Source organism: Schistocerca gregaria, chromosome 2, assembly GCF_023897955.1.
Source record: "Schistocerca gregaria isolate iqSchGreg1 chromosome 2, iqSchGreg1.2, whole genome shotgun sequence".
Classification (NCBI taxonomy): Eukaryota; Metazoa; Arthropoda; class Insecta; order Orthoptera; family Acrididae; genus Schistocerca; species Schistocerca gregaria.
The window spans coordinates 223,254,552-223,276,726 of record NC_064921.1 but is presented as its reverse complement, the minus strand read 5'-3'; the positions used below and the strand labels follow the sequence as shown (position 1 = coordinate 223,276,726).

The 22,175-nt window shown below is 39.1% G+C and overlaps 1 protein-coding gene across 3 annotated transcripts in view; it reads left to right on the top strand.

The window, feature by feature from the left end:
* The window catches only part of LOC126336726 (glutathione S-transferase D5-like), a 216,006-nt gene extending 194,525 nt beyond the window's left edge, over positions 1-21,481 (top strand). For all 3 annotated transcript variants that reach the window (XM_050000711.1, XM_050000709.1, XM_050000710.1), the window contains exons 3-6: positions 10,414-10,472; positions 11,643-11,781; positions 19,545-19,706; positions 21,254-21,481. In XM_050000711.1, the coding sequence (XP_049856668.1) occupies positions 10,414-10,472; positions 11,643-11,781; positions 19,545-19,706; positions 21,254-21,394 (501 nt within the window). In that variant the 3' untranslated portion in view covers positions 21,395-21,481. The remainder of the gene's footprint in view (positions 1-10,413; positions 10,473-11,642; positions 11,782-19,544; positions 19,707-21,253) is intronic.
* Positions 21,482-22,175: the final 694 nt, after the last annotated feature.

Here is a 22,175-nt window from a genome sequence, read left to right as displayed (position 1 = left end):
TGATCGCCACATCGTGCCGCTGTTGTAATGCATCAGTACTATTCTGTACGTATAAAATGTTGGGTCCTTTCTTGATTTCGAACAGTGTAAACACGTAATGTTTACGTGTTAATAAAAAAAATGGCTCTGAGCACTATGGGACTGAGGTCATCAGTCCCCTAGAACTTAGAACTACTTAAACCTAACTAACCTAAGGATAGCACAAACATCCATGCCCGAGGTAGGATTCGAACCTGCGACCTTAGCGGTCGCGGTTCCAGACTGAAGCGCCTAGAACCGCTCGGCTACACCGGCCTTACGTGTTAATACAATTGTGCTTCAGTGATAGATGTTTTGTTATGATTCTTTTCGAATTATTACCTAATAATTGTACTGCGTGATGCCTAATTCAGATCCTCAAGCACAAGTGGACGAGTTAAACATCTAACTGAAAACATCGTAGAACAGAAACGGTACGTTTCCGGAATGGGTTCCTATTCAAAATATTATGTACTCAGAGAAAAATCTCGCAATGTTTGACTTTTACTTCCTGATCAAAAGAAATACGTTTTCATATACTTGTCATTGATAGAAGTTCTTCGACCTCTGTGTAAAGTTAATAACAACTATAACAATCGCAACTAAGGTGACTTAAGATCGTAAGGTTACAGAACCACTGTTACTGTCTGCTTGTTAATCGAGTAGACTCCACGAATCAAAACTCCATAGATATAGTCCTGGACTTGTTCAGGAATATTTGCTGAATGAAATGAAATGAGCGTGTGGCATCGTTGGCCGGGAGGCCCCATCCGGGGAAGTGCGGCCGCCAAGTAGAAGTCATATTTCAGTCGACGCTACATTGGGAGACTTGCGGATGAGGATGAAATGATGATGAGGACAGCACAACACCCACTCCACGAGCTGCCGGTAATCGAACCCGGGCCCGCTTGCATGGGAGGCGAGCACGTTACCTCCAGCTAAGCAGGCGGACATTTGCTGAATGTTTCAATACGATGCAGCAGTGGACTTCGGTACCTCAACACAAAGTAACTGCATCGTGTTTGATTTCTTGCTCCCATATGTATGTGTATCTGAATGGCGCTTAATATATCTACCCAACAATGAAAATATCTATGGTAGGTTCTGTGTGTCTTGTCTATAAAGTAACTTTACTCTTTGCCCTCAGGTTTGCATTCAGACTGCTTGGTTCTGTCTCTGCGTTTTTTTTCGACTGTTGTACGTTAACAGTGATATACAGGAGTATGGATAGATTTACTGATGAAAAATTGGCTATTGTGTACCTCGTATGTGATTTCACTGAATGCAGTGGAAGAGCAGCAGAATGATACTGTGCTGAGCTGTTGTCAAAGCGGCGGCAACTTCAACACAAAACTGACAGTTGCACGTTACAGTAATTTTGCATATTCTGATAGTTGTTGGTTTACTCTGTGTTTTCTGTTGAACATTTTGGTGATTGCTGTGAGAAACTTTTGAACGTACGAGGGACGTTCAATAAGTAATGTAACACATCTTTTTTTCTGGAAGCATGTTGATGGTTTTTGTTCATGATCATAGCACACCATTTATTACCCACTCTTTTTGCTACAAAACCCTATTTGCAACATAATCTTCGTTCTGTGCGAGGGCCTTATGTCACCTTACCGGGAGGGCATGTATGCTCGCATGGTACCACGCTATTGGTCGACGCCGGAGCCAAAGGCTCGCTCAATAGCCTTCCCATCACCCACGCCCTGCTTTCCGCGCAGTGCATTCTTCATTGGGCCAAACAGGTGGGAGTCGAAAGGTGCGAGATCCGGACCATAAGGGGGATGAGGAAGAACAGTCCATTGCAGTTTTGTGAACCTGAAACGTCCCCTTAGAAAAATTTATACAAGACTGTGCTTAAACTGACACAGAATAATTTCAGCGCAACGCAATCTGACTTTCAAAAATCCCTACAAAAGAATGGCCCTGACTAACATTAACCTATATGTTTCACAAATCACTTACCTCACAAAAATCTTCGTTACTCAAGCTACTGCTATACCGCGAGCGCTACTACTGCCAGCTAAATAAAAGATTCAAACTACGGAAGGCACTAACTACTGATAGGTGTAGTTAGCAAATGAAAGATTTTAATGGAGAACAAACAATGTATTTACCTTAGTACTCAGAATATATATATCACTTTATGACACCAATTCTTACAAATTTCAAAACTCCGCCATCTCTCTCCCCACGTCCACCACTGCTGGCGGCTCACCTCCAACTGCGCAATGCTGCGCGCTGTTAGCATCCAGCTGCCTCTGCTCAACACTACAATGGCAGACAACAATGCAAACTAAACACACACTGCGCACGGCACAGCCAGTGATTTTTCATACCGAGCGCTAAGTAGCCTTACCAATAAGAAAACCTAAACAGCCTACTTACATAGCCCCCGTGCTCCCCATAAAAAATTTTTACAAATTGTTTTGGGCAGTGGCCAATAATGATTTGATAAAATTTTTCATAATTACTATAACAAAGATATCAAATGCACACACTTATTGATAGTGTTGGTCAAAAGCTAAAATTTTCTCACAGTCCATATAGACAGTCCTGATCATTTATCACAGTAAAATAGTAGTGTTTTTCTCAAAGTCTGAGTAGTAAAAGAAAATGCACACGGAAGTAGTGGATTTCCATGCAGTCTTGAAGAAGTAGTGTTGTCCTTCCAACGGAAAGACAGTGCTGACTCTTGACATGCAGACAGGTAATGGGCCACAACAGAGTCAGTCGACGTTGAAGACTATCGGTAGGTAGGTCATCACAGAGCAGACCCACTGTAGTCCTGGTAGAGATTACGGTATTGGTGGGCCACCAGAGGTGCAGACCCATTGCAGTCCTTGTAGAAATAATGGTATTGGTGGGTCATCAAAGGTGTAGACCCACTGTAGTCCTTGTAGAGATGGCCAGCAGCCATCTGTTTGACTGTGCAGGCGCACAATCACCATTGAAGAGTCTTGCGGATAATATAACAAGTCCATAACCACCACTTGTGCACTCACAAAAATTGTCTTTGAAATGTCCTTAGAACCAGCAATGCTGTTATCCAGTCCCTTACTGAGTTATTAACACATGTGCAAACACTATCAGTCCCTACTTCTCACATATTGGCCATATACTATGACCAACAGAAACGTGTGCAGTGAAATGTAATTTACAAGTTACTTAATTTGATGAACTGGTGTCAATTACAATTTTATAACATAAGAATGCAATAACAAAGGTACAAAACACATCTTTAAAGAACATAACAATACAAATAACATTTGCAGTAGTACAGGCTTTACAAAAGAATCGAAATAGCAAATACATCAGTGTTACAAAAATAATGACATAAGTACATACATAAAAGATCAGAATAACTTTTGAAACATCAACTTCACACATGAGCATTAAAACAAAACACAATAAATAATGTCTGAACATATTTACAAAGAAAATAATATAGTATTTGAAAAATTCTACAACATAAATCTTATTAGCTAAGCACATAAAGACAGGAAAAAGACAAATACACAAGGGTACATAAACACATAGTGGGATAACACAAAAGGAAAGGACAGGGTTTGTTTTACTGCAGTATTTTGCAAACAAAACTTTCTTTACTTCTCAGAGATCTCCCTTAGTTCTTCATTATTTCCAAAACGTCCTATCTATACCTGATTTCTGTACTTTTCTCATATAACCTCTCAGTGCATTTCTTCAAATCCATCGCAACTCATTCTCTTATATATAGTCTACCCCCTCTTAAGCTAACTTAAATCTACTGAGCTCAGATGCTTAACTAAGGGACGAGGCAATGCAGCAGCACAAAACAATTTACACAAACAGCAATGATAAAAAATGGAAATTGGCAAAAAAAGGGACCAATATTACAACTAATATAAGGCAATGCGCAGCAAACAAGAAAAATAAATCAGTAATAAAATTGGCTTAACCTAGTAATACAAAGTGACATTCAGTAGCACTATGAATGGCAAACAGCAGCAGCAAATGCTATAACTTATACCTAAATATGACAAAGCTCAAGCAGAAAAAATATTACAGTAAAAATGTGTAATACCTATGTCACACCTTAACACTAGAGTGATGCATCACTAGAACATACGCTAGCAGATAAGTTACCAAATCGTAAAACAAATTATTTTTGTAAGTCCTGTGAAGGGAAATGTCTATTTGTGCTCTCTTTTCTAAGGAAGTACATCATAAAATGATTATTTACTTGTCTGTAGACAGAAAGTAGTTATATTAGTACATGTATTAAATTTTAATTTAAACAATGCTGCGTTGCAACAAGAAACTAGATATTAAACAAAATAGGCAAAGCAAGGCGTGAAACATCATTCGCTAGCCATAAGGCACTTCATAATGCAGTAAACAATCTTCCAGCTAGCAAGACAATAGACATGAAACGTTTCTCATCATTTCATTTCAGTAAATATCATAAATTAAGAACTCTACAGTGTAATCATGTTTTCAAGTTTGAGGGTGTCGTATTTACGATGCTTTCTACAAAGGAATGTCAATAGCGAGGATAATGGCCTCTTTTTTTTTTCACCTGTGCCTCTGACAGGCACACACTAATGGCTCTTTTTCCGGGCGCCTGTCGCGCAGCTGGGTGCCCACGACGCATTACGTGCAGGTGGTCACTTACCTTTCTTACCGAAAAATTTACGACATCAGTTTCTGCTACAGTGACAGTCACATATAAAAATATTTTCACAGGTTGAGAATTTGCGTTACAAATCTGTAGAAACAAAATCCTTTAAATATAATACTGTCCAAAAATTTTTCATCGGCATTGTAATACATTCAGACATTTACATACATTTCATAACTCTTAAAGTACGATTCTTGGTTTCCAACAACCTTTTGCACAAACCAGAGTCCCTAACCACTACTCATTATTCCTTGCTTTATTACACATATACATATTTGTCGACACTTCTTCAATATTTAATCATAAGAAATACATAGCATAATCAAATTCCTCACATAGCATCAGCCTATTGATCATAAACATACCACAACAGCGTAATACACATCGTCATCATAACATCATAAAACCTCAACCAAATCTCAAAATCGTCGTGGCATCCTATTTCAAAACCTAAAAAAAAAAAATCTGTGCTCATGTCAAAAGTGTCATCTACCTCAAACGTACTTTAAAAATCATGATCCCATACCAAATATGTCATTCAAAGCTCTCATAGTATCACAATGGTTCTGGAAGAATATGAACAGTTCACAAAGTACAGAATAGAATACAATTTCGTAAGTGTGAAGTTACCCAATGTGTAATTACGTAAACATCTGTCACTGATGTAGTATAATAAATGTTTGATTCTCTCAGTTAAATGATCAGATACCTGTGTAATTTATGTGTTAGATAAATATGGTACCGATGTGTAGAGTTGTATAAGCAAATACCATATTAGCTAGGGCTCCTTGTGCTTGCCAAACACATGGTACACAAAGTAAGTATGTACCCCCTTGAGGATTAATGTAATTTTACCCTCAGGTGTTACAGATTACAGCAATGGAATGAAATGTATCACAAAAAACTTTCTTTTTAATTCAACAACATTAATAAATAAATGGTTTAAGTACCAAATTAATCACTCAAATGCGTGCCCTGTGTTGCTAAATGTGCGTTTTGCTGTAAGATAATTCTGTGGAACTGTCGTAGTTATCGTCCTCTGTAAGCAAAGTTCTGCTGAAGTCAATGTACTTACCTCATCATAAACGAAGGTGAAATGCTTTCCGTATAAATATCGTAGTTATTACGTACCTTACCGTGATCAAGAAAGTACTATAATGTAACGTATTGTTGTGCTACGATAAAGGCTGTCTCATTGTAGCTATACCACAAAAGTTACTACTAAAACATATTTTACTTTCCAGAATAATACAGAAAAACTGTGCAGATATAAAACAGATACACCGCAAAAGCAATCCTGGCAGGGTTGCCATATGAAACGTCCCCTCAGAAAAATTTATACAAGACTGTGCTTAAACTGACACAGAATAATTTCAGCGCAACGCAATCTAACTTTCAAAAATCCCTACAAAAGAATGGCCCTGACTAACATTAACCTATACGTTTCACAAATCACTTACCTCACAAAAATCTTCGTTACTCAAGCTACTGCTATACCGCGAGCGCCACTACTGCCAGCTAAATAAAAGATTCAAACTACGGAAGGCACTAACTACTGATAGGTATAGTTAGCAAATGAAAGATTTTAATGGAGAACAAACAATGTATTTACCTTAGTACTCAGAATATATATATCACTTTATGACACCAATTCTTACAAATTTCAAAACTCCGCCATCTCTCTCCCCACGTCCACCACTGCTGGCGGCTCACCTCCAACTGCGCAACGCTACGCGCTGTTAGCATCCAGCTGCCTCTGCTCAACACTACAATTGCAGACAACAATGAAAACTAAACACACACTACGCACAGCACAGCCAGTGATTTTTCATACCGAGCGCTAAGCGGCGTTACCAATAAGAAAACCTAAACAGCCTACTTACAAACCCCTCTCGGGTACACAGACTTGTGAGAGGCCTTGCGTTGTTGTGGAGAAAGAGAAGTTGGTCTACATTTTTGTGGCGACACACGCACTGAAGTCGTTCCTTCAGTTTCCTGAGGGTGCCACAATGCACTTCCGAGTTGATCGTTGCACCATGAGGGAGGACATCAAACAGAAGACCGTCGCCATGACTGCCGGCTGAGAGTGCGACTTTGAACTTTTTATTCGGACGAGAGGTGGTGTGGCGCCACTCCATGGGTTGCCGTTTTATTTCCGGTTCAAAGTTATGGACCCATGTTTCATCACCTGTTACAATGTCCGACAAAAAATTGTTACGATTGGCCTAGTAACGGGCCAGCGATTCCGCAAACATTGTCCTTTGTGCTCTTTAAGGTCTTCTGTTTGGCAGCGAGGAACCCATCAGGCACACGGCTTTAAGTACTCCAGCTGGTGGACGAGTGTGTCAGTACTACCAACGGAGACGTCCAATTTTACAGTGATGTGTTTGGTTGTGATCCGTTGATTATCTCGAATTGAAGTGTCCGCACGTTCCAACTTTACAGCAGTTGCAACTGTGCGCGGCAGGCCGGCACGCGAGAGACCGGACATGATTGCACGGCCTTGTTGTGATGACGACAGTCGCTTCGTCCAACGACTCACCGTGCTTTTGTTCGCTGCCAGGCCTTTGTAGACATTATGCAATCATCGATGAATATCTGTGATGCTCTGGTTTCCACCAAAACAAACTCAATGACAGCTCTCTGCTGGGAACGCACCTGCTTTACAGATGCCATTTTGAAGTCTACGTACAGCGCGACCAAATATCGTAACTTCATGAAGCTATACGGCTCGAAGCGAAAATATACCGCGATGCGCCACAAACAATCTCGAATTATTTCAGGCGAAACTGCCCGAGAAAAAAAAGTGTTCCATTACTTACTGAGCCCCCTCGTAATATCATATTGAAAACGAAAGGCGTATGCAGCAACGTCAACTACCTCGTTAGCGACTAACCAGCACCCCATACAATATAGCCTTCACAAAAGTATAGCTTTGTGCATGAATTGCAAGTGAGCGTCTGCATCGGTCCCCCTAAGTACTGTGTGCATCATTTCACGTTTCGTGTAGTTAGTTAAAACAATAAATTCTGACTTTTCCAACTGAAATTGATCGGGGAAAAAATGTGTTAAGCTACTTAATGAACGCCTCTCGCGTTTCCACAGAGACAAAGGATATTTGGCTAACGGGGCGAACAAATAATAATTAAATTAGTGCTCTGTAACGATTTGTCGGATGTTACGGGGTCCTCATAGGAAAGTAGTCAGAGAACGTCCCTGAATCATTACCAATATTTTGTGAGTGTTTCTCGTGTTCAGACTGTATTACTGCCAGTTTCGGTTGGTCACACCCATCTTGTGAGTAATGACATTCCCTGCTCAATTCGTGCAGGGAGCGTAGTAAGTACTAGCTATCTGGTAAACCGATATTTCAATACGTATTTTACCCGTCTGCTGTGACCGAGCAGTTGTAGGCGCTTCAGTCCGGAACCACGCTGCTGCTTCTATCGCAGGTTCGAATCCTGCCTCGGGCATGGATGTGTGTGATGTCCTTAGGTTAGTAAGGGTTAAGTAGTTCTAAGTCTAGGGGACTGATGACCGCAGATGGGTTAAGTCCCACAGTACTTAGAGCCATTTGAACCAATACGTATTTTGAGCTTGATGGGGTAGTTGAAGCGTTAATGTAAATAGTGAGACATTTGTAACGATAGATCTGAATATCGCTGTAACTCTCCAAACTATAGTACTGCCATCCAGACGGTAAAAAGATTACTCAAAATATTGAAACTTTTTCGTAAGAGAAATCAACTGAAATTCAGTCTGTCTCTGTGACTAGTTACAGTTAACAATATAAGAGTATTAATGCTATTCCACATTGCTGGTTCAAATAAATGATATCGACTTCTTCTCTACAAGCGTATTGTCCAACTGGAATTTACCCTAACTATCGAAGTTCATTACCCGAAAATAGGTTTGTTTTCACTGTAAGAAATTTGGCCTGAGTCACTGTTAGCTCTCCATGGATATGGACAAAAGAAAGAACTTCTGAAAAAAATATAGTTCAATTCAAGAAATAATACAAGCTCATTTTAAATAATCAAGAAGAGTTTATGTAAATACTCGTCTGTCTTAACTGCCGCAAACTATCGTTCTCAAAAATTTAAAATATATACTTGTTTCGTAAATAAAATCGCCTTTCCCTGTTGCCACTTAATTTATTTTTCCCAGATGTGTTTCGCCTTTTTCTTGTTCTTTGTTATTTGTGATATATGTTCATTATTCTAGCATCGTTCTTTATAAAGCTACCTATTTTTCCATAAAATGCTCGCTTTGTGGACTAACACGTGAGTGGGATCAGTTGAAAGTATTATCTGGCCTCACCAGCTCTACCCGAGCATGTAGGAAGACCTGTCCAGATAGAGTGGTAATAATCGTCCCTCCTGTTCAATATCACTGACCGCATTTCTGCAGAGTTGGCACCGTACATTACCTTTTCAAATTTAACACAAGAAAAAAGAAGTAATAAATAACAATTTGAAATGTATAACACATAACTGCCTTACTCCACAACTGAAACATCTCGCTTCAAATTTGATCCTATACAAACAGTCTTCTATCTACGCCGCTCGAAAGATCGGTCACCCTGACTTAAGTTCTAACTCACCATCACCATGTGCCAACAACTAATTCGTTTTTATAGCAGACCTTTCTCATGTTATAACGTCCAATGATGATGATTCTACGACTATGTTGATTACTGCGCGCATTAATTAGCAGGTACACAATGTATGAAGTGAATAATCCATATCCGGGATGCGGCTCTTGCTTGAATTTTTGTTGTTCACTGGCAGTGAATTGCTGATGGAATTGTTGCTCAGTAACACATATATTTGAGTTGGCAGTTGATGGTTACAGTGCTGACACCTACGTTTTCACATTATCTGCGTATCCACTTGTGCTAGCTACTGATACGTTATATATAGGGGTCGTATCAACCCCTTCTACATCACCTACAGCCTGAAGATGGCGCACTGAAGCGCCGAAACTGGTCTCAACAAAATAAATGAAATCATAAGAACGGCTGCAGGCGTTTTATTTTCTCACAATAGTAAACGGCTATAGTCCCAAAGACCTCCTGCCAAAAGGATGGACATACAAAAACATATACTGCATTTCCTGTTACCTTTCGAGTCAGCCGAGGCATACACGTTATTGACCAAACCATATGATCCTGACAGTGGTGACTTCATTCATATTTAGGTACCAGTCATACGTTGCCCGTGAAAGACTCGACGCGTGAGGGCATTTGGATCTCCGATGACAAGGGCGTCACAAATTGTGATAGAAGATAGCATTTAGTCGAACCGCACTGCGGGTTTCACACAAATGACTTCATGTTCGACTGCTGCATCGAAGTACCACTTTCTCCTTAACAAGACTGTTACCTCTAATTCTGTTCGTGTTTGATGTAAGTATTGTAGCGAACGATGGAAATAGCAAAGAAGTTCATGTGTGTGGTAGCGTATGTATGTCAAAATAACGTTCTAATTTTTAATGAAAGTCACGCTTTTTGTAATGTATAGGAAAATTGGAGGCTGTTATTTTTGTACTGAAACATCTGACTTGTTTTTATATTTTGAGATAATGAGTAACATGAATATTATATCATAGCTTAACTGACAGCCAACTTTCTTAGTTCAAATTTCCGTCTATTTATTGTTTTACGTAATACAAACACTAACAGTGAGCCACATTTTTGATGTGTTATGTTTTCTCGATCTTTTCAGAAAAGTCCCCAACATACAGTTCCTATACTGGAAGACAATGGCCAGTACATTAGTGAAAGGTAAGCATTAATTATGAATTAGAAGTATGCATTAGATCTCTACTCACCATTATCTAGTGTAAACGAAACAGATATTGACGAAAAGTAATGCTGAATCCCAAAGTATGATGAGATATTATTTAACTTTCTAGCAGCTATGTTAGAGACAGAGTCTTTGTTTAGTCTGGTAACTACATTGCAATAAATCATCTGCAGCTGTTAGAGATCGCGACATCTATCAAAGTTATTTTCTGACGAACAGAGAGTAAATCGCATTCACAGACTCGAATATGATAAAATGAAAACATTGTCGGAAAATTGATGGATTAGGTACTAGATCTTTGGTTTCAATAATTCTAAAAACCTAGCAATAAGCTTAGTATTTTTTCCCAAGTTCTCAAAAAGGAGAGCCTTATAAGCAAAGTAAACTGTGCACTAGATGGAAAAGTAGGTGATAATAAATTAAACAATCCCGTATCTTAACTTTGGTTTCGTTCTACTCTGCCAATAAAAAAAGCTATTTCCATTGCAACTGAAGCAACTAAAGGAACATAGAGATGCCATGCATGTTAAATGTTAACTTTAAATTAAATTTGATTAAATTATAGTTAGGTTAAACATTTAATGTATACATGACGGTAGCCTTGCTGTTCTGATGACAATGAATTCTAAGTGCTAATTTCAGAGCTGAAACAATTTATAATGTGATTATAATGTTATGATTGTAGTTTTATGCATTAACGAAATTATTACAATGCCTTTAGTTAAATCATGTAGATATCGGCAATAACTTAGGAAGTAAAGTGGCGCAACCACTAGATCAATTACCGGGAACTCAGTAAATGCAACGGGAAATAATTTCATTGTGTGACACTACTACTGGTTTCCAACTGAGACAGGTTATGATCAAATGGCCGCAGTACATTTATCTGCATTAGCTGGTTGGAATATCGTTATCTGTCGTGATGACATTGTAACTGTTGCAGTTTTTTCAGTAGTCGAACACTACTATTAAGCCAAAGTTTTCTGCAGAAGCAAGTTTTAATACAGTCTGGACTTTCAGAAATCGCATCAGAAAACGTTTAACTTCAAGCTCTCAGTAGGTATCCACAAACCATAGTAAAAGATTTCACATGTAGAGTGATATGTCTGAGCTTGTATGACACTAGTGTTTTGGTGCCGTGTTGACAGCCGCGCCATTGCCATGTACCTCGTCTCAAAGTATGCGAAGGATGATTCTCTCTACCCGAAGGATATAAACAAACGTGTTCTCGTCGACCAGAGGCTATTTTTTGATCAAGACTTGTTCCACAGAATTGTGAATGTTTTCGTAAGTATTATATTAAACTGATTAAAATGGGTTCTCTTTTCTTTATTAACTTAACACACACACACACACACACACAAATATATATATATATATATATATATATATATATATATATGCCCTGAAGACAGTGTCTGAACTTGAATATTACATGATTATTCAGTTTTCCCATTTTTTCATCTTCTTTTTCTCTTCCCAAAACCTATTCATTCTTTGACTGTGTTGGTGTTTTCTTTGTTCTGTCCATGTTTTCCCCGGTCTCCCCCTCTCTTTTACTTCAGATTTCGTGTTCATAATTTCGTTTCTGAATTTGTCTCGTTCATCTATCATTTCTTTATTGACTCCTACTTGGTTTAGGTCTTCTTCTATTTCATGAAAACTTTTTTTTTTTGATTATGCTGTTGACTACGTCAAAAATCCTCTTTGTGAGTCTAGTGTTGTTCTTTCTGTGTATGTGCCCAAAGAATGTTAACCGACGTTGTCTAATTATGTTTGTGAGTCTGTCTGTATGTTCGTACAGTTCTTTGGTTTGGCTCTTCATCCTCACACCACTTCCATGACTCCTCCAAAAAAATTTCGAAGGATTTTACGTTCTATCTTTGCTGTCTCTGTGATTCCAGATGTCCCGACTGAGGTCGTTTCTGATGCAAAGAAAGCTTCTGGCAACACAACAGTATTGGAGTGCCTGAGTTTCGCCTGTCTTTAGATGCTTCTTTTATTGTAGTGCGTCCACGTAAGTTTGTACACTCTGAAGCTTTTCTGTTTGTTCCGTCTTATTTGATCCTCCTATTTGTACGTGTTCTACAAGATACTTGAATTTTTCCACTCTATTAGCCAATCGGTATATGGTGTGCAAGACTTGCGCATTGTTGTTCTTTCTTTCTATTTATTGTGTTTTCTCATATGATATCTGTAACCCGATGTTAGCAGAGATTTCTTGTAAATATTCCAGGGCTTCTTGCGCTTCTTCTCTGTTATTGCTGAGTATTGCCAAGTCATCTCAAATGCTAGGCATTTTATAATTGTCTAGTTTGCATGTGTTCTTCCTAGCTGAATTCCTTTTACTTTTTCCTCCCACTGCTTGATACTTTTGTCCAGAACTATGTTGAATAGAAGTGGTGAGAGACCATCTCATTGTCTGACCCCTGTATGTATCTCAAATGGCTCTGAGATTTCTCCCATAAATTTTATTTCGCATGTGATGTCTGTGAGCGTCTGTTCTATCAGTGCTCTAGTTTTTCTATCTATTACGTATTCTTCTAGTGTGTCAAAGAGAGCCTGCCTGACAATGGAGTTATACGCCTTCTTAAAGTCCACAAATGTAACTACAGTGTTATTTGCTAGTCTGACCTTCATGAGTGTTCACTGGTTCCAAATTCATTGAATACAGGATCTTTCCTTTCTGAACTCTGCCTGGTATTCATCTATCTTTGTATCCACTTGTGGTTCCAGTCTGTTCAGTAACACCTGGGACAGAATTTTATAAGTAACTGGTAATAATAAGATCCCTCTGTATATTATCAGGGTTTGTCTCCCTTTTTGTGAAGTAGGTGAATCAGTGCGCATTTCCAGTTCCACGGAATTTTCGCTGAGAATTTTGTGAATTTTCTTTGTAATATTTTGGTCTGCGAGTTACCAGATCCCAGCGATAATGCCATCTTTCCCTGGGGCTCTGTTGTTCTTTAATTGTCTTATAATCACCTCTACCTCTGTGATTGTAGGCGGTTTCGAGTATGGGTTTGGAAGTGTTTTCGTGAAGTGTAATTTTTCTTTGGGATTTTCACAGTTGAGGAGTGTATCAAAGTATCCTTTAAGAATATTGCAATTTTCTGTAGTGTTGGTTTCTAGAGATACATTTGTTCTTCAGAAGCAGATATTTGGAGGCTGATAATCCATTATATTTTCCCTGAATGTTCTGTGGAAATTTATGGTGTTATTTTTTTTGAAGTCTTCCTCGATTTCATTTAGTCTATTTTTGTCGTCTGCCCTTTTCACTGCTCTAATATCTTTTGAGGATTGCTTTTGGACATTGTGGAAATCCTGCCATGTTTCTGTTGTTCTGTTGCTGCTGAGCCTCTTCCATGCCTTAACTCTTCGTTCAACTGCCTGATCACAAGTTGCATTCCACTATCTATGTTTGCGTTTCCTGTGAGGCTGGCCCCAACGCATTTCCTTCTGAATTGTCTTCGCCAGGTCTGTCCAATTCTCTGTTGTATTCTGATTAATTTCTTCAATAATTTTGTCTTTGTTTATTTTTATTTGTTCTGGATATGGTCTTATAATATTTTTCTGTGTTGTCTTCCTATTCCTTGGAATTGGCCTAATCTTTACTTGTAGCTAGTGATGGTCAGACTCGAAGACTCCTTTGGAGTTCTCACATTTAGAATTTCACTTGTATTTTTATTTGTTATGGCTATATGGGCTATTTGAAATTCACCCCCCTTGTTTTTGCGGATTTTCCATGTTATGAGTATTCATCTTGGTTTCTGAAATTGTTTCGACATAATTTTTAAGTTAAAATTTTGACAGTACTTTATGAAATGCTTCCCATTCTTGTTTGTGCCTTTGTGTGCTGTATGTGATCCTGTGATTTGCTTGTACTTCCTCTCTTTGCCCATTTGTGCATTGAAATCTTCTAGTACAATTTTGACGTGCCTTTCTGGTATTTTCTTTGTCATTTCTTCCATGTCTTCCCACAAGTCTTTGACTTCTTCTCGTCTCTTCCTGTTACGATCATTTATAGGTACATGTGCGTTGATGATTGTGTATCTTTGGTTTTCATATTTGAATGTTATTGGTGGAGATTTTTTCTGATACTGAACTGAAATTTATGGTGTTGTCTATGACAGATTTCTATACTGCAAATCCTGTGCCAAACATTGTTGGTTTTCCCCGCCTGACAGCAGCTTTTCCTTTCTATATCCTGTAGTTTTCGGTGTTGAAACGGTACTCGTCATTGTAACGCGTCTCTTTTATTGTGAGGATTTTCTAGTACATCAGTAAGCTGTTTAAGTTTGCCTATCTTAACCAGTGTGTTGGCGTTGAGTGTGCCAATAAAATGTTTGTGAAGAGGTTTCGAGAAACTCCGACTCTTCTCTATTTCATGATGTCCCTGGTACCCCAGAATACGGTGACCAGAAAAAACCAGTAAATTCACTGGTGCCTGCGGTAGTGGGTCTCTTTCCAGTTGTTCCATCATGATTTTTTTCACGTTGAAGGTGGTTGTGGTGATCTCTGTTGCATGTCACAACTCTTAAAGACTTGATTGTTGAGATCAAGACTTATTTGTAGCAGCCGCGCCAATTAGGTGAACAGACGCTGATCACTAGCCGCTGGATTCCAGAATAGGCTTAGGTCTGTGTTATTATTTGGTCTGCCCTGAGTGTTTCATTTCCCCAGTACCACCCATATCTGGAGGCTTTGGGAGGCTTTCCCCTATTCGCCACCTGGGAGGTGGCTCTCAGCTGCCACTAACTGTCACTCTCTAAATCTCAGCAGTAAGACGACAATAACCGTGATCGAGATTACAATGAATCTTACTGCCTAGAGATGAGTAACGTCGGTGAACAAATCCTCAGGTCATAGCCTTAAAATATCAGCCCCTAATAATGAACAACCCGAGGCACCCATAACTGTCAAATGTCTACGAATATCTGGGACACAAGTTCGGAAAACATTCCCACTTGCCGTGCGGGGTAGCCATGCGGTCTTAGGCGTCCTGCGACGGTTCATGTGACTCCCCACGTCGGAGGTTCGAGTCCTCCATCGGGCATTAGTCTGTGTGTTGTCCTTAGCGTAAGTTAGTTTAAATTAGATTAGGTAATGAATAAGCTAAGTGACCGATGATCTCAGCAGTTTGGTCCCAAAAGATCTTACCACATTCATTTTTTCCATTCGCACGTCGGTATTGACTACAAACATCAGAGCTGTATGTTATGACATAGTTTAGGTAACATTACCAACAGCTGAAAGTAAATTTAAACTAAAACTGATGGAGAGGCCATTTCGTACCCCGTGTAAACTTTTCCCACAATTTCTACAGGAGGTGGGCGAAAACATGGAATCCCCAAACACACACTAACCTGTCTAAGATGGTGAAGGGAAACAGTTGGCATTCAACACAACTTCCAGTTGTCTCGAAATCGATAAAAATAGGTTCTGTATGGTTTTCAGATTTCAATGGAATCGTATACCATTTCCCAGCCAAGTAGTGGCAAGCTTAGGTAACAATGACTTAGATGGATAACGATCACACACCCTTCTCTCCACTGTAGATCACACAGAGTCATTAACATTCGGATCTGGTGACTGCAGTGGCCAGGGCAGATGTAACATTTCATCCCCGTGCTGACACAATCAGTCCTGGGACACAGCATCACTATTAGGGAACAAACACTATACCGTAGGATAAACCTGATCAGTCAAAACTGTCACATAATCCTTGGCAGTAATACGACCTTGCAGAGAACCCATGGGGTTCATGGAATACCACGAAATGGCTGCCCAGATCATCAACGAAGCACCATCGTGCTTCACTCTTGGGACGTAAACTGGGCCAGAAGTTGGAAACAATGTCCAACGGGACCCATCCAACCAAATGACATTCTTCCACTGCTTAATATTCCAGGATTTATGATTTCGGTTCCATGTTTTCCTGTTACGTGCGTTTGTATCACGGCGGTTTTGGAATTCCAGCACGCCCTTCGGCTCCATGCTTTCGAGGAGACCTTCGAGGTTTTTTTGGTGATGAGAGGGTTCGTAAGTGCGACATTCAGCTCTGCAGTGACTTCTGCATCTGTTGTCTTCTTATTTTTCCTCACAATTCTCTTCAATGACCGTCCACCACGATCACCCAACACACACTTTCGTCCGAGTTGTGACTTAGCGAATAATGTTTTGCCGCTTTCCCTGTACGCGATACAAATCTTCCATATGATCCCTTTGTAAACACCGAACAGTTGGGCTATCTTGGTTACGGAAGCGCCCATCGTAAGAGCACCAACAATTTGCTTGGTTCGAATTCACTTGGCTCTGACGTAATGCACTCACGACTACTCAGAGCACTGTTCTGAGCATGCCTGACACTTGCAAAGTGTTGAGGACATTGCACAAGTGCCGTAGTGCCGTTCGTGGTCAAATACAACAGCCAAACTTGCATGCTTGGGTAGCATACGCATTTATGTTAATGTATGAATTTCTCGCTGTGTTTCCATATTTTTGTCCAACGTCTTTATACGCATTTTAAGTTGTACAAGGAAAACATTCTTAAGGCCTTCCCGGCGTAATGAATATCCCACAAGGTTTCGGGTTTGCAAATGGATGACGTCGACGTCTTGTCACGTAATTCTATGCGAATTTTTGGTATAAAATCATGGACGTGCAGTGGCAGTATCCAGTGGAAAACTCACCTGAAGATAACTGAACAGTTGTCAGTCGGAATATCGTGGCAAGATGCCGATATCGTTAAAATGTAAGCCCCAAACCTCTAGGAATGATGAAGGAACTGGCAATGACACCAAGGCTAATCCCTTCAACAGACTAGGCTCACGACCCTGCTACGAATAGATTGCCAGTTAGCTATATCCAAGCGCAGAACATCAAGATGCAGTTGGTTGGTCGGGTTCTGCCTCTACTACACGTAGAATATAATACACCCTTTTAAGTAGGAATATCAGGGCTAGCTCTTTCAGAACCCTGGAATCCGAAATGTTGGCTGCATAACAAAAATTATGCCACCTTTAAAAATTATCTGCCAATAGCACTTGCAGAGGAATAATAGAGACCGCACATAAAATTTCTCACAATAGATTCTTAATGTTCCATCGCAGAAGAGTACCCATCAACGAGGATTTTAATTTTATTTTTATAACTCTTTCTTTTGGTTACACACTTTTGTGACGTTTCTTTTCCATCATGCACTGATCCATATTTGCACTCTTATCCGGGGACGAAGAAGAGAACTACAGCACGTTTGCGGCAGAGTTCATTTTTAAATGCTCTATGTTACCGTCGATACAGAAGAAGAGCATTTCAGTTTCGGTTTACAACACGGAAATATTCTCTAGAAGACAGTAGCAGAATGGCGAAGACGCCGAAAATGGCGAGCGAGGGGCAAGGCTTTATTTGACTGCTAATCGAAACATCCTGGTTCACGGTATCGATCGTAGTTCGAGCTTAGATACTGAATAGAAACCATCGGCAATGGTGGCCGAAGAAATATGGTGTATAAGAAGTCACCACCTTGTCAACGAGGGCGAGATACAACGCATTTTCATTTTATTTTTTTTTGGTGTGGGTGACTGCCGCTAAAGGAGGAAAAATCAACATGATCAACGGAATGAGAATGTACAAAGCAATCAAAATGATTTGATTAAAGATATAATTGTCTTTTTAAAATTATTTTCTACAACTTGTATAAATAATATTGTTAGGTATGAAACACCACACTGCTGCCAAAATTTTGTGAAGCTAATTTCGACTGTAAACCCTCATTTGGTTGACTTCAGGATTTTAAAATTCATTCTCTCTATCAGTCTTCGCATACAAATTTAATTGCTGCTTATTAAAAGTGATTTTCTGGCTATTTCGACGAAATATAGAATGTGTCGTCGTCGTGGCCCTCAGACGTTATCTGCAATAACCCAAAACTGTTCCATACCTTTTTTATTGTTACTGGATCGCCATATGAGTGCTACATGGAACTGCGACATGAATATACTTACTCTTACTATACTTTACTAGCTGCTGTTGAGCTGTCATATAAGTGGCTGTATTTACTACCAAAGTTGACGATATTCTTTAATAGCAAAGATGCGTTATTCTTCAATTAATTTGACTGACATTACGTAATTCTTGACAACAATAAAATTTTTGCATAGTATTACGTTGTTGGTTTTTGGAATGGATTATAATCAGAAAAGCAATATTGCTGGCAAAAATTAATTATATTCTGAATGAAATGATTTTACAAACGTTCAAATGGGACTTAATTTTCACAATAATCTTACAACTAGCATTGCGCAAACATACCTTCAGTAGCCAGAGTTTCTCAAAAAAATAATTCAATAATATTAGTTCCTCTTATGATAATAGTTAGCTGATGTCTCTGTACATCCGTTTATAATCTCTTGTAAATCATAGCTGGTGGCTGACAAGCACACCGCTCCTCTCAACCTCTCGCTTCAGACCTACTACCGATTTGCTTCTCTTCTCGCTTACTAATGACTTCCTATGAACGCAAAAGTGCGGTCTCTCCCGCCAGCAATGCTTTCTGGTGCAGACAATCCCTGATACCATTATAATATGTATCAATGCTCGGTCATTCCCACTCTTTTCTTAAAATGTATCCATACGAGGTCTCTCCCGCCCTTTTTTATTCAATTATATTAATGTGCAGTCTCTCCTGCCAACAATACTTTGGTGCAGACATTCCCTACTACCACAATTCTTACAAATATTAATTATTGCTACTTAATCCTATTAATAAAATATAAACATCTTTCGTAAATTGTGGTTTGTCAATAGACAAAAGAAATATACACGTCTTACAACCATAATTACAATTTTCAAATGTGTCGTATGTTTATTTAATCTGTGAAGATATGTGGGCCTTGAGCATAGCATGACATCATTTATCCCACGACACAACTTTGTGATCTGGGCTATATAGAGCCGTGCCTTTGATGGCTTGTGTGTTTGTATTCCATCTTCCTACTATTTCGTAGCAGTTGTTGATCTTTGCATTGATTTTAATTTCCTGTCTACAGACGCCAGTATTTCAAGGCAAACAAGCGGAACCCAGTCACATCGAGAAAGCGAACGACAGTTTGGAAACTTTGAACCGAATGCTGGATGGAAAACAGTGGCTGGCCGGAGATCATGTCACTATTGCTGATTACGCCGTCGCTAATAGCCTGTCAGCATTGGAGGTAACGTGAAGCTGTCAAACTTACTATTAGAAAGTTAAGAAAATATGAGCGAGTCATAAAATTGTGATGTAGAAAAGCTTATTTTGGCGACTTACTGGAGACATCTATTCAGTTTTTGTTTTCCTTGGAACACCATTCTCTATACGTAAAAGGAAAATGTCCTGATTGACTGACTCATAATCTCCAAGTGCAAACAGCTTGTGCCGGCCTGAGTGACCGAGCGGTTCTAGGCGCTACAGTCCGGAACCGAGCGACCACTGCGGTCGCAATTTCGAATTCTGCCTCGGGTATGGATGTGTGTGATGTCCTTAGGTTAGTTAGGTTTAAGTAGTTCTAAGTTCTAGGGGACTCATGAGCACAGCAGTTAAGTCCCATAGTGCTCAGAGCCATTTCAAACATTTTGAACCAAACAGCTAGTGATAGTAACTTCAAATTTGGAGGCGGTGTTGATTTTATACTGTAGACATTGTTTAAGAAGGGATTTGTCGAATTTCCGTTCCTAAGAGGTTGAAATAAGAAACGAAAGAGGATTTTGAAAATATGAGTCTATTAAGGGAATTTTTTATCTCGAACAACGAAAATTGGTATTTGGTTTCTCGATTGGAAATAAAGAAATACATTTTCCAGCACTTTTGTAAATTTAGCCTCTTTCAAGATGAAATAATGGGTGAAAGTGCTTTTTAAATAAGTCATTACTAAAAAACTACTAAATTCTTTTTAAAGCTACATTCATTAAAACTGGTTGTCGACTTCTCGATTAGTAACAAAGAAATGTGTGTTTCAATGTTTTTGGAATTTTCAGTATGAAAAATTTCTGAAAATTTGCATTTAGCGTCTCGGTTGGAAATAAAAAGTACGTGTTTCGTTTTAATGGAAATTCAGTCTCTAAAGCGGTTGAAATAGAGGATGAAACTGTTTATGAAATTATTTCGTTACCAGCATATTTATAATATTTTTAAAGTTAAATTTACCAAAATTTGTGTTTGACTTCTTAGGAAATATGTGACAGGAATGAAAGTTTCTGTGCAAATATCACTATAGGAAATCAAAAGGCTGGATTAACAAAGACCTTCGACTCCACTTACGAGAATCTCGTTTTGGTCGGAAGTGCATTAGAAAAGACACTGCTTCTATGGCTTTAATTAGCGTGAAAAGTTTAGAAGATGTTGCAATTAGTACACAGCATGTCAAGTCGATTAAAGAAAAGCAAAAAAAAAATCTGTGCAGACCATACAGTGTAATCGAGCGAAGCAGAGTGCGCTATGCTAGTAAAAGATAATTTATGTTCCATGAGGCAATGTATTACATCATTTGTAGCTCTTCTTACCGTTACCAGTTAAAAAAGATTAACTCTCCGAACACTGTAAATTTTACAGAGGCTCTGAAGTATTATGTTGAAATTTGTTGAGCTAAATCATCTGCGTAGGTTGACTGACCCCATCAGATACAACGCGTTAAAACGCATAAAGAAAAATAAGCTAATTTTATGACCCATAAGATTATATTTACAAATTATTTAATTTCCGATGTTCGTATCTCTTTTTCAGTTTAACCCAAACAGTGGAGTTGATCCTACGAAGCAGCCTAACGTTAAGCAATGGCTTTCACGGGTTGAAAGTTCTCACACAAAATACGGAGAAGTCGCCAGAGAATATCGAGAAGCCTTGAAGAAAGTGTTGCAGAAGTAAATATGTATAATATGTACGAATATTGTATATGTCTGCAAATAATAAACATGTAAGATTTCTAATCAAATAAAGTCATTATTCTATTAACATGCGTCGTTACGTCCAGATTGTTACCTTCATCCTTTCCTTGTTTCAGTCAACTAAGGGAGCGCCCAAAAAGCAGTGTGTCGAGTTCTTTGTACCATTAAAGATATACAGATTCACACAGGACCGGGTTCTCTCTCCTCCTTGTAATAATTACACGTATTTATTACAACGATGGGCTGAAGTGTTCATGTCTAATTGATATTCGATACTGGTCTCTGTTTCCTGTTGCATTCCTGTTAGCCTTTGCCAGAATGTTTATCACGATGTTGAACATGTGAATAACACAGACATATACTCGAAACTACGAACAGTAGACAGTAAAAGACATGTTATTTCATGTGTTCCTATGATCGAATTAAGCCACATAGCTCTTTCTGTTACATATTCGCTACTGTTCGGTGATATGTCATAGCCTTGTCCCTTCAAAGCGTTCTCCGACAACACAAAGCGTACCCATGATGCAATACTTTGCATACAGCCAGAAACATTAAGAGCGAAGATTTATCTCTGTTTCCTCGTAAATTATTGCGTAATCGGCTCGAAAGAAAAGCATTAGCTTCCAATACACTAAAAGTTAATTAGGCTTGAAACAACTCTCTGAGATCCGCTGATCTAAGGAATATCGCTCTGCTCACGATATCAGGCACCAGGACAGAAACAGTGCACTATACGTTCTCCTGCAACTGATAGGTAA